This window comes from Vipera berus, assembly GCF_964194415.1.
Source record: "Vipera berus genome assembly, chromosome: 2".
NCBI lineage: Eukaryota > Metazoa > Chordata > Lepidosauria > Squamata > Viperidae > Vipera > Vipera berus.
The window spans coordinates 236089242-236102564 of NC_138203.1; the positions used below are offsets into that span (position 1 = coordinate 236089242).

A 13323-nucleotide genomic window follows, 5' to 3' on the forward strand; every position below is an offset into this window, starting at 1 on the left:
TAGCTTGACTCCCTCTTCTTTGTGGCAGCTCTTGAGATATTGGAACACTGCTATTATGTCACCCCTCGCCCTTTCACAGTCCAAGCATCTGTAAAGTGTTTTATATTTTTTATTCTTCTCCTTGGAAAATTTATTTTATTTTATTTTATTTTATTTTAATTCCATTTATATCCCGCCCTTCTCCGAAGACTCAGGGCGGCTTACAAGCTTAGCAGTAGCCTTCATTCTATGTATATGCCTGCTTATTAGGGCTTTCACACACACCCCAAGCGGCATTATTACAAAGTCAGCTTTAATTGCCCCCAACAATCTGGGTCCTCATTTTACCTACCTCGGAAGGATGGAAGGCTGAGTCAACCTTGAGCCTGGTGGGATGCGAACCTGCACTAATTGCAGGCAGCTGGTGTTACTTAAGGAGGCATTAGCCCACTGCTCCACCAAGGCTAATGTTCCACTGCTCCAAAATCATTGAACATTACACCTGGTTATGACTACCCCATACATTGGGTTTTTCATTTCAGTGAAATTTAATTCTGCAATGTACTGTGATGAACTACTAACACCAGCTCTTGGATCATTTGAGAACTTTTAGCCTATAGCTGCTGCTGATTACTTTCTTCTTTACAGGTATGAACAGGAGCAAGCAATGGTCCAAGAGGAACTACTTCGATTGGCAAAAAGGGAGGAGGCAGTCAGCCAGAGTTTGAATGCTGCCCTCCAACAGGAGAGAATTAGTGACCAAGAGGGGAAGCAGAAAGCACCCCATTTGGTGAGTCCAATGACATACCAATTCCTCAACTTCCTGGAATAAAATTTGTCAAAGGTTTTTTTCCCCACATCAGGGGTGTCAACCTCTCAACGTCACGTGACGTGTCGCGACGTATTGTGACTCTTTTTCCATTGCTGGCAATGGGGTGGGTGTGGTTTTGCCATGATGCATCTGGCCTGCGGGCCGGCAATTTGACACCCCTGCCCCACGTAGTCTTCATTTTAGCATTGCAAAAATGCAAGAATATAAAGTCTGCTGTTGCACCTGAATCCAGCTCAAAATTTTAATTCCTTCCTCTCCCCATTCTTTCTTTCTACAGCCCACCTGTTGTTCACTTCTTCATACCCTTAACCTATTTCAATATCTGCCATGTGATCCCAGGAATAGGCATGCATTGTTTGGGGAATTCATTTAATTTATTAGATTGATATGTTACCTGTTGTCCAGGGACTCAAGATGGTGAACATAGTGCTCCCTCATATTGTTTTTTCACAACAGCCCCCCAGTGAGCTTCTGCAGTGGACAGGGGACTACACCCCGAGTCTTCCTATTGTTGGTCCAACACGCAGCCACTACTTCACAGTTTTAGAGAGCTACTGTTTTCATACCCCTATAGTCTTGGAAGCACTTTTTTGTCATTGAATATAAAGTTACGCACAGTCCTGGTGTATTTGTAGGTATCTGTATAAATAAATAAAGCTCAATCTGTTTAATTGCAAGAATATTTTAAGATATAATATTTAAAGTAAACAGAGTCCTGTAGCTTATCTTGATGGTTATTCTGCGATAAAACAATTTAGACTATAAAGAAAGTCGTATTTCTGCTAGACCTGTCTAATCTGATGAGAAATGCTAGTTGTAACTAGTGGTCACAATGTAGAAGGTGTCAAACCAGTGTGATTAGACATGAAGAATTAAACACATGAAAAAGAGGTAATATCCCAGGCAGGTAAAAGGTGGGTGAGATATCATACATGGCAGCTGCACTGTTAACTCTATTATCACTATGTAAGTGCTAATTTTTTTCTTGTGTGAAAAGTAATTATCAGGCTCTTATACAAAAAAATACTATGAATTGTTGCCAAATTCATGGTTTATGATTAAGCTACCAAGAAATGCCTTGCTTGATCCTGCTTATGGAATATTCTCTTAAAATCATGAGAAGAAAGTTCAAGAAACATACCACTGAGGATATCGTGAGTGCTGCTAATTCATTTCAGGAACCTCAGTATAACACCTATATTTTCTTGCAGACAGATTTCTAAAACCAGAGTTGTTTTGGAATAATATAGGCAACAGAGCGAATTAATAAATAAAAGCATTTGGATAAAAATCAGATAGTATAATAGAAAGCATGTAGACCAGGGGTGTCAAACTGGCAGCCCACGGCCCGGATGTGTCTGACATAGGTCACACCCACCCCAGCTTCACAAAGGTGAAACAAGTCATACATCATGATATGTCACATGACACAATCAAGTTTGACACCCATGATGTAGACTAATGAAGCTTTATTGAAATACACAGATAAACTGACTTAAATATATGTGAGCAAACTGTGGTTTTGCAGCATGAAATCGTTGGGCAAGGTATCTGGGCTCCCAATTAATTCTGCCACAAAATAGTCAAATTTTAACACAGGATTTTGTTTTCATATTTAGCTAGATGTTTTATCCATTACGTTTTAGGAACATGTAACAAAGATAGTAGAGGAAACTCAAGGGAGATTAGTGTCTCTTGCAGGAACCCGAAATTCATGACATACAGTGTAGGAACCATGGCAAATAGATTGCTATTTTCTTGCTATTTAATAAAAGAAGTGTAGTTTAAAAATAATAGCAGATCTCCAACATAGTACAACATAGTACATAATACAGTAGTGTATTATATTGTAAGGCTGTAGGAACATATGCTGTATGTGAATGATTTTATATAAATAAAAAAAAGAATTGAAAAATGCTTGTATACAGGTAGTCTTCGTTTAGCCAATGTAATTGGTTCTGCCAAAATGGTTGCTAGGTGACAGTCACTAAATTAACCACTTGATTGGGAGAGAAAGAGATGCAAAGATCGCTGGTTGCTGCCAACTCATTCACATAAAATTATTTTGTGCAGCAATACCTATGCTACTCTCATTTTGGTGTGCATTGATGTCACATGTAGAAATGTTGGTTGAAAAATGATTTTTACTACTGTTTGCTATTATTTATTACTCTTGTATTTGTAGTCACTATCCAAGGCAGTTGCTAAACGAGGACTACCTGCATGCTTTATTCAAATGTTGTAAAATCAGGGTACAAATTCTGAATTTCACAGTTGTTTAATTGGTTTATTGTCTTGGGCAACCCATAAAATTTGAAGTGTACATGTTTTAAATATAGCGGTCACAAAATAAAAAACTTATTTACTTTCCATTGTTAGAAAGCATGTTAAGATAATCTGTATTAACCAGAGTATTAACTGTAATCCAGTCTGATTAATATGGATTTAGTAATTCTATGTGAGAATCCCTAATACAAATCAACAAGGTTTTAATGAAAAAAGCATTTTAAAGATGTATTAAACACTGCCCATGAATGCATCTTTGTATTGGGGCATGGTTACTAAATTGACACTAAAATTAATGAAACTTGGATGCATAGATTATTCAGAAAAGCCAATGCTAATGTTGTTCAAGCCTCATTCAAACACTGCAGTTATTCATTAGGGTAATGGCTTGGCAAGGTAGTGGCAATAGCTTTTCATAAATTTGGAAAATGCTTTTATAGAATTTTCAGTGTCTGTGCTGTTTCTTTTATTACTGTGGTATGTAAACAAACAAGTTAAACGGAGGCTTACAGCAGCTCAGGACACACATTATGAAACAGTTTTTATTTTTATTTTTTTTTATTCAGATGGGTTGGCTACAACTCCCATCCTTTCCAAGCAGCATGGCTAGCTACTGTGCACACTGAAATTTATGGATCTGGGGCACTAAGCTGGAGTAGGTGATTATAACAGCTGAAGGATACTCATACTGGCATGGGTATCACAATGCCCATTGCTGTGATGGGAATGTGTACCTGCAGCAGCAGAGGGGGAGTATTTTGCCAACTAAGAGCCTTCCCAGAAAAGGACTACGTGGTCCTGAGTTGGTTAGGGAAGAGGTTCAGGGTAACCAACCCTAGCTCTAGTAGTAAATTAGGTAATTGTAGCTTTAGTTTAGCAAGATTCTGTGCACTAAATACAAGCAAATAAAAGATTGAACTTGACTGGATCTTACTGCCTTGTCTGTTCTTGCCTATCAAAGCCATATAATTTTTAAAAACGGATGCTGGGCCACTATCATCATCATTGAAGTGGTAGTGCCATATTCATGATAGTATTTCTTTTACATTCTTTTTGTATTTACAAACAGTTGATCAACATGCCATTTACGTTTTGTTAATGTTTTGCTGGTATACTTCACTGAAGCCTATAAAGATTGACTTGTATGTTCTTACACCAGGGGTGTCAAACTCGCAATGTCACATGACATATCATGACTTTTCCCCCCAATGCTGGCAATGGGGTGGGCACGATTTCAGCATGACGCATTTGGCCAGCGGGCTGGCAGTTTGACATCCCTGTCTTACACACATTGAATTGTAGTATCATATTTTAAATGGTTAGGTTCCTTAAGTGTTGTATGAGTAGGAAATAATATAAATAACAAACATGTTTCTGTTTCTCTAGGCCATAGAAAATTTCATTTTTTCTTTCTTTCACAAGCTTGGTCATTAGTGTGGAGACATAAAATAGTTCTCTCATAAAGCTTTTCCCAATTTGGAATCTTTCTCATCATTCCTGAAACACGTTGTGGTGTGCTTCTAGCTTCTCTTTGTTTCTTACATGACTCATTTGACTCCCACTAGGGAAACCTTTATTATATTTATATTTATTAGATTTTTATACCGCCCTTCTCCCGAAGGACTCAGGGCGGTGTACGGGGCAATAAATATCAAAATACAAAATACAAAAGTTAAAAAACATTAAATAATTATGCCTGATATAATACGTTAGTTAAAATCCATGTTAAAACCCCAGACCCCAAACCCATCAGACCAGGCCGGCTTGTTCAAATAAATAAGTTTTTAGATCATGTCGGAAGGAGTGAAGGTCGGGGGCCATCCGGAGCTCAACCGGTAAGCGGTTCCACAGGTCTGGCGCGCCCACAGAGAACGCCCTCTTAGTCTAAATCTTAGCCCCTCCATATCTGTCCATATCTGTCCATTTCATTTATCTGGCTCCTTAATAACATTTCCTCACAGGAAGAAGGAATCCATTGAACAGGGATTATCTATCATTGTTTCTTGAGCTCCTCAGTGACCCATTGGTCACTGAGGAAGAATTGTTTAGTGATTGGGCTGCTAAAATATTTGGAAGGATTTCTATTCTGATAGGGAGGTTATAAATGATGATCTAATAAAATAAACAGAATGTGAAGGACAAATTAGCAGGCCTTCCAATGTTTTGCTTATAATGGTAGCTGGGAAAGTATATGCCAGTGGCAGCCTGTGGCTTTTCCTGAGCTTTGGGAGGTGAAGGTCATGTCATGTATCATTGGAAAGATCACCTGGAGACACACTTTGTCCTTGCTCTAACAGTAATTTAGTCATTAATACTCTTTCCCCAAAGAGTCACCTCAGTTGGAATAGCAATATTCTTTTTAAAATGATTTTGCATTGATTGCATTGAAAGCTATTTGGCATTTAATCTGTGTTCTTTATGGTGTTCTTCCACTGACTTTTATTATTATTAGTATCTGTGTGAAGTGATGGTTCATTCTTATTACCCTGTAAGCTTTCTGAGACCAGAGAGCAAATCACAGACTGAAAATTAACTGGCTGCTGGGCATAATTATTTACTTATTCTGTAAGAGACCCTTTGCTTGAAAAACAGGCTGAGCAATATGCTCATATGGGAGTCAGAGAAGCACTTAGATTATATTAAGACTCCTTAAAATTTCAACTTTGCTGCTGCTTTGGATGAGCTAGAAACATATGTGTTTTAGGGATCTTCTCTTCTGCAGCATTTTCATACAAAGAACAAACAATGGTTTGATTGTATAAGCAATAACATTATTTAGACTTCAAAATAAGAGGAAATACGACCTCATTGATTCCCCTTGAGCTTAGTTTTTGATACTTGTTGCAGTATTTTTATTTTTATTTTGGAGTTGTGAGTTTATAACATAGTGCTGCATTGGTTTTATTTCTGTCTGTAGGTCTGGATTCCTAGAATCCATTCACATGGATTACCATTTCATCCCTATCATTGTTTGATATCGGAATAAAGTTGCTGGTTATTAGGGGATTTAGAATGAAATTTCATCAGAATAGTGATTATCTAAACTCCGTTTCAAAATGTCATCTGCCCATGAGGTGTTGCACATGCCTGAACACAATAATGGTCTGGAATTGGATCCTGATAGGTTTGTTTGTTTGTTTGTTTATTTATTTATTGACAATTTATTTATTTATTTATTTATTTATTTATTTATTTATTTATTTATTTATTTATTTATTTATTTATTTTTGGGACTTATATGCCACCCTATCTCCCGAACGACTCAGGGCGGCTAACAACAATAAAAAAATACAATAATACAAAAGTTAAAAAAGAATTAAACTAGCAGCCCCAATAATAAAATTAAAAACATTTTAAAAATCCCTGTCGTCAGTCCAGGTCAGCCTGATGGAAAAGGAATGTTTTAAGGCCGCGGCGAAAGGACCGGAGATCTGGGCCATCCGGAGCTCAAGGGGAAGTTGGTTCCACAGGGCTGGCGCTCCCACAGAGAAGGCCCTCCCCCTGGGGGTCACCAGCCGACATTGTCTAGCCCAGGCGTCTTCAAACTTGGCCCTTTTCTGACTTATGGACTTCAACTCCCAGAATTCCTTAGCCAGGCAGGCTGGCTGAGGAAGTCTGGGAGTTGAAGTCCACAAGTCATAAAAGGGCCAAGTTTGAAGACCCCTGGTCTAGCCGATGGCACCCTGAGGAGGCCCTCCCTGTGTGAGCGCACTGGGCGATGGGAAGTCGTTCCCGGTTGTAGACATTATATAGTTTTCTTGAAGTACCTGTTCTAACAGGGATTCTGTTTCCCTTGAAGGAGAAATGGCTACTTTGGTATCTTCTAAAACTGCTCAATAAAGAGATCTATATATTGATAAATGTAAGACTAAATTATTATAATGCATTGGGAGAGATTGGCCTGGAAGCTTCAGCTGATGACAAATGCTGTGCTCCCACTACTAAAGAAGATAACTGTTGGGAATATCTGCAGCCATGGCATTCTTTGCCATTTGCCACCAATATATGGTGCACATGCTGATATTTATTTATTAAATTTCTTTTATATATAGAACCATGCATGGCTGAGAACTGGGTTAATGATAAGACACCCTCCCTCAATTACTTTCCCTCTTGAGTGGGAGTTATTAACTCCTGCAGGTAAGTTATTAGGTGAAACTGTGTATCCTGACTCTTAAATGATTGATAGAATGGGAAAGAAGAAATGCAAAATACCTCACTTTGTAAGCATCTATGGGTTGTGATATGCTTCATACTTGTATTGCTTAGTCTTTCGGTGTTTACTTAATTTATCCTTCTCTTTTGCAATTATTGCATTAATCCTTTCGTATAGGTTCAACAGCCTGTAATGCTGTTAGTAAAGCCCAGGAGAAAGGCCTATCTAAATCGAGAAAAGGAATCGGTTACTCTTGACTGAGTTTGTGGCTGAAGTAAATTGTGCTGTAGCATATTGAGGAAAATGTTCCCAAAATCTGGTTTCCCTTACAACACTATTTTCTATGAATAACTAAGAGGTAGGAGAAAGTTCCTGCCATTTCCCATGCATATCCAGGTAACTTAAAATCAGAGACATTTGGCTGGGATCTTATGTGCAGCTTAGTTTTTATTCTACATTATGAGACTTATTGCAACAATTTGCACATTTACTTAAAAGTATCCATCTTCTTTAGAGAAATCTAGTTTGTTTTGTCCCAAAAATAGCTGGCTAAATAATATTGATTCTGTATATTTGTTACATTGTCATTTTTTTAAATGTTTTGATTTTTCTGTAACTTTCTTAAATTTTTAATATATGTCCAGGATTTTATACAGAAAACTAGAACTAATATGAAAAAGTGGACCTTTCAGTCATACCAATTAAAAGTAATTAATGAAAAAGTGGACCTCTCAGTCATACCAATTAAAAGTAATTAGGACCTTGTATACAATATTTAATGTTATACACATTATGAAGTAACTGTTGCCTTATCGTTAGATCAGTAGTTCAATTTCCAATTTCCTGTTTATACCTAATTTTACCTATCTGCTTTTCTTCATCGCAGTTTCTCTGAGCATCCCTCTTATCAGTATAATGCTGAGGTTGTTGAGCATTATACTGAGTTCATGAGCATCTGCAGCTTTATGGCCTTGGAACAAATAAGTGAGAGAAGTGGGAAGGAGGAGAAATAAATGTGATTAAGCAAAGACATCTCATTACAGCTTCAGAAAGGAAGGATTATATCATATAAAGTAGGAGGATCTCCTTTAGAGAGGAGTGAGTGCATACAGTGTTATCTGGATAGAAGGGAGAACAAATAGAATAAATGAAATTAATATCCTGAAAAGTAGTATTACTTGGATTTAGGCTAATGTGATTTTGTGCAAATCTCTTAAATTCTTATCTCATTTAATCCCTCAGAATAACGGTTTCGTCAGATATATTGACAAAGGAAGACACTTCCATTTTCTTTCCTGCCCATCCCCTACCACACTTTTGTTTTATTTCCAAAAAAAAATATATGGGAACAAATTTTATAAATGTCATGATGGGAAAGAAGCATAAGATTGTGTGTGGAAAGTAATTTCACTAAAGCATGTCTATGATATTATACAAAGGAACAATTCTTTAAACTCTAATGGTAGCCACATCTTCTGGTGTCTTCCATTGCAGCCTGCTGATTGGCTTCTTGGGCAGAAATCTCTTGTCATTGTTGAAGTGTTGTTCCTTAGATTAGGAATTAAGCTTTCAATATGTTTGGGTAATTAAGTTAATTTGATTACTATTGAAATACTGCTGAATAAATGTTTTGTTTGTAATCTAGATCTTATGTGCGCTACTTTATGAAAATGGGATACCTCTTATTTATTGAATAATATCACAAGTTTTAAGTCTGTAATATTTCTCAGATGAGGAGAATTAGGACAACTGAAACCAACAAGACATTTTAGGATATTTTCACAAGTTACATTCTGATAAATGTCCAGGTTATTATAGTATCCTCACAGGACTTTTTTTTAAAGAACTCAGATGTGAAATTGCTGACCTTACGGCAAGATTATATGGCATGTCACTTAGATTAGACTTATTGGGAAACAGCCAATGTGATACCAATTTTTAACAAGGAAACAAAGGAAATGCAGGAAATTATAAGACAATGAGTCCATCCATCTTGGGCAAATTGGTAGAAATGGTAATCAGAAAAGAATATACTAATATCTAGCTGTACATCATTTCCCTCAATAAGTGAATAAACAAGGTTCATTTTTTGACATTTAATTGGGTTCTCTTTAGTTTCAGAACGTATGAAGAACAGATCATCTTTTAGGTAATATTTATAAAGAAATACTGAAAATTCAAAAGGGTTCACAGATTTTTAAAACTTCTGTCCTTCCTTTGCTTGCTTACAAAAGTAGTACAGCAAGTTGAACTTAAAATATATTGGAATAGAACACATTTTTTCTCCACAGGATATTATTTCTGCTACTATGTACAGCCTAACTTTGTGTACTGAATACAGCCTAGGTTTTCTTTCTGTGTGTTTGCAAGGGACGATATTTGCTGAACACATGTGTACACATGGTTACTTTTAACTACCCCACTTAGATAGTTGAAGAAAAGGGTTGAAGAAATTGGCCAGCATTCTTTCCCATTTAGACTAATACTGGTTTCCTGTTTTCCATGACTAGTGAGAACTTTTATTTTCTACAATTTTAGTGTCTGAGAAGTTATTTTGGGTTAAAAAAATGTCCCATCTTTAAATTCTTGGGCCACACTTGAACTTGTAACTCATTTTAGCAATCTTCTTTGGACTTGCCTTGGAGGACTTCAAACGTCTTGAGCTTTGACGTGCAATGGATCAGAACTTTTTAGTCCATCACGATCTTCAGCCAACACTGCTCTTTACAATGTATATTCAACAGTCAATACTCTCTTGATTTATTTAGGTTACCAGCTATTACACCTATTTCTTCCCAGAGTTCCCTCTGGGAGTTTTTACTTTCTGTTCATTTGCCAGCTCAGCATGCCCCCTACACTTTGTCTTGCCTAAGGGAAAATCTACCTGTGGGAAACTAAGCTGACTACTTAGATCTGCTACTTATCAGCTTTGTGACAGACTCACAGGCATATAGCCTCCTGGTGGGATCACTTCCACGGTCCTATTGTGGCAACAGTTGGAAGTTGTTTGCTATTTCCTTCTTCTGGGATGTTTTTCTGACGTCTAACCTACAGTACTATGATTCCCTCATGGTTTTCCATCCAGCTACTAATAAGACCCAATTTTGCTTAGCTTTCAAGCCCAGATAAGGCTGGTCAGCTGCCATCTGTTAGTTTCATGTATCTCCTATTTAAAGAAAAATAACAACTTGAGTAGGAGTATGTTTTCTGCTTCTTGCGATTGCATTTCTCCTTATGGCCTGGAGCATGATGTGCTTACAGTATAAATTCAAATGCCACAATGCAAATTTTGAATTGCAAGCAGGTTGTCACTATTTATATTATTCAGTTATTTAAAAAAGGAAAAAGTCAGGATGCATCTATACAATTATATATAGTTGGCTTCCAGGCGCAATGTTTACTGTGCAACTGCCATGGCTTATTCATTCAAATGTTATAGGATGATAATGTCATTGCCAAACTCTAAATTGTCTATGTCCTCTTACCATAGAAGAAAATCCAATCTTTTTCAGAAAGGGCCAAGAATAATTCAATTTATATAAGCATTAATGAATTTTACGAGCAACTTTTTCATGTTTTAAAAAATGAAGTTAATATGGATAAGAGCATTCATTCTAAATCGTAACCTGGTTTTGCTCTATGATAAAGTTCATTCATTTGGAATGAGTTTTCAGGTAGGGACCATCCACATGCTGCAGCTAGCACAGAATGTTAATTTTGTCCCAATTCATGGAGGCTGTGTGGGCTTGGATGGCGAAGACCATCTCAAGACCCTATGGCTATTGGTGATCTCACTTGGATCTTGGGATAATCTAACTTTGACCATGGCTGGAGTGGCACTTCCATATGTGGTGCAAACAGCTTCTGCTTGATGTTGCAGGTTGCAGCTGTGGACAGGAAGGCCTTTCCACAGCATCATCTGATGTACCAGTTGTGCCCTTTCCTAGATCAGGGCACCCATCAAATGGTCATTCATGCCCTGATGATCTCACAGCTTTACTGTGCAATGTGCTCTACATGGAGTTGCCTTTGAAGGCCACCCAGAAGCTTCAACTGGTCCAGAATGCAGGTGGCATAGCATAAAACACTTCTGCTTTGTGAACTGCTTTATTTGCCAATTTGCTTCCAGGTGCAATTCAGGTTGCTGGTTAATACCTATAAAACCTTATATTGCATAAGATTTCTTGAGGAATTGTCTGTCTCCTATAGGATTTGCTTCATCAATCAAGTTAGTAGGATTGGCCCATTTCAGATTTCTTTAATTAAATAATATTCCAACTCTGGAAGTGGACCTTCTCTGTAGCAGTGCCTGTGCTCTGGAATGAGGTTTCTCCCTGAGATTTGAGTGTATTTCAAAAGGCCAGAAATACATGGATTTTGCCCAGGTCTTTTCTTCTTCTTTTTGTTCCCAATCCCATCAAGGTTTGTTATCTTTGCCATTTTTCTTGTTGTATTGTTTCTTTGAAACTTATAAACTGTCCAGAGTTGCTGGGAGTTGGCTGGCATATAAATTTAATCCATTATTTCTGTACTGATTTGCCTTATTCTTCTTTAGATTGCCTTCAGTGTGTTTTCAAAGCACCTTTCCGTTGTTGCCTCTACTTTTTCTGTCTTCTGTCTCCATTCTTTTCAGTTGTGTCCATTCTTCAGCCATGCCTGATGCTTTGGTGCCTTCAAGTCAGTGTAGTCTCCAGGTGATTACCTAATCCTTCCAGTTTTCTTGGCAAGCTTTTTTTTTCAGAAGCGCTTTGCCATTTTGTCCTTTCCAAGGCTGAGGATCACTTGTCCAAAGTCACCCAGCTGGATTTGTGACTGACTGACTTATTTATTTATTTATTTATTTATTTAGGGTCCTTGTATTTGTAAAATTTTCATAAAATATAGAATAAAATACAAAACTACAAAAGCAAATAGTAGGACACAGTGGGGAGGGAAAAGTGGAAGAAAAGTGAGGGAGAAGGGGGAAAAAAGAAAAGGCATTGATTTCTGACTTCCTCTCTTGCAGTAGAATAAAGCATTAACATTGAACCTCGGCTTTTTACTTTTCCATAATAGTGTAAACTAGCCATTTCTATAACAACAAATCAATCTAATCAGTAAAACCTAAAATCAGAGGAGTGATTGTATTTTGGTGGCTGAAATAGAAAGTTGGCCATTTTATTTAAAGGCAGTCCTTGATTAAGTTGATTAATATTGATTAAAGAATAAATGAAGTAAGGCTAAATTTGACCAAACTGATTCAAGTTTTAACTGGCATACTATCCGGAACTGATACAAATAAAAGGACAATACATGGGGATCCAAAAAAAAAAAGCCACTGAATACCATATATTTATCTGGTTTTTCATCTCTCCATACCATCTGATTGGTTGGCGCTATGGTTTCACTAAGGGAAGAACTGTTCCTTTTGCCCTGAATAAGTAATCCTCTATACCAGACATGTCAAACACAAGGCCCGGGGGCCAAATCTGGCCTGCGAAGTGGTTTCATGTGGCCTGTGAACCCATCCTGGAAACAGTGAGGGAACGGTCCCCGCTGCCATGGCCCTGGCCCAGGCTGGCCGGGAGCCAATGTACAATTTTGTGGTGGCCATCTATGCTGAAACGCATTCAGTCTTAGCTCCACAAGGTCGTCTGGAAACAGCGAGGGACCAGCCCGTGCCGCATCGGCCCCGCCCACTGGGTGTGCACTGGGGAGGTATCACCCTTTGTGAGGAATGAAGAAATGCACCATTGCCTGGAAGTGGCCAGCACATGGCTCTGCCTACTTCGGGCAGGCTAGGGACTGAGCAGCGTTGTGCTTCTCTTCAGATTCATGCCACCCGTCTCAGCCTCTCGGCACTGTGAGGAGATCACCCAGCTGCCTGCCAAAACTGGGCAGGCTTGGGGCTGGGCAGCATTGCACAGGTAACATCGACTCTCATGCTGCTCATGGCATCTCCTCCCACCGAGCCCACCAAGCCGAATATGTGAAGTAGGCGAGGGCCATGTGCTGGCCACTTCCAGGCAATGGTGCATTTCTTCAGTCCTCACGAAGGATGACACTTCCCCAGCTGCGTTTCTTGCCTGTT

At 38.3% G+C, this 13323-nt stretch overlaps 1 protein-coding gene across 1 annotated transcript in view; it reads left to right on the forward strand.

Annotated features, from left to right (window-relative positions):
- CHCHD6 (coiled-coil-helix-coiled-coil-helix domain containing 6) overlaps positions 1 to 13323 on the forward strand; it is a 308037-nt gene that overhangs the window by 8071 nt on the left and 286643 nt on the right. Inside the window, exon 4 of the mRNA XM_081317743.1 lies at positions 628 to 769. Within this exon, the coding sequence (XP_081173869.1) occupies positions 628 to 769 (142 nt within the window). The remainder of the gene's footprint in view (positions 1 to 627; positions 770 to 13323) is intronic.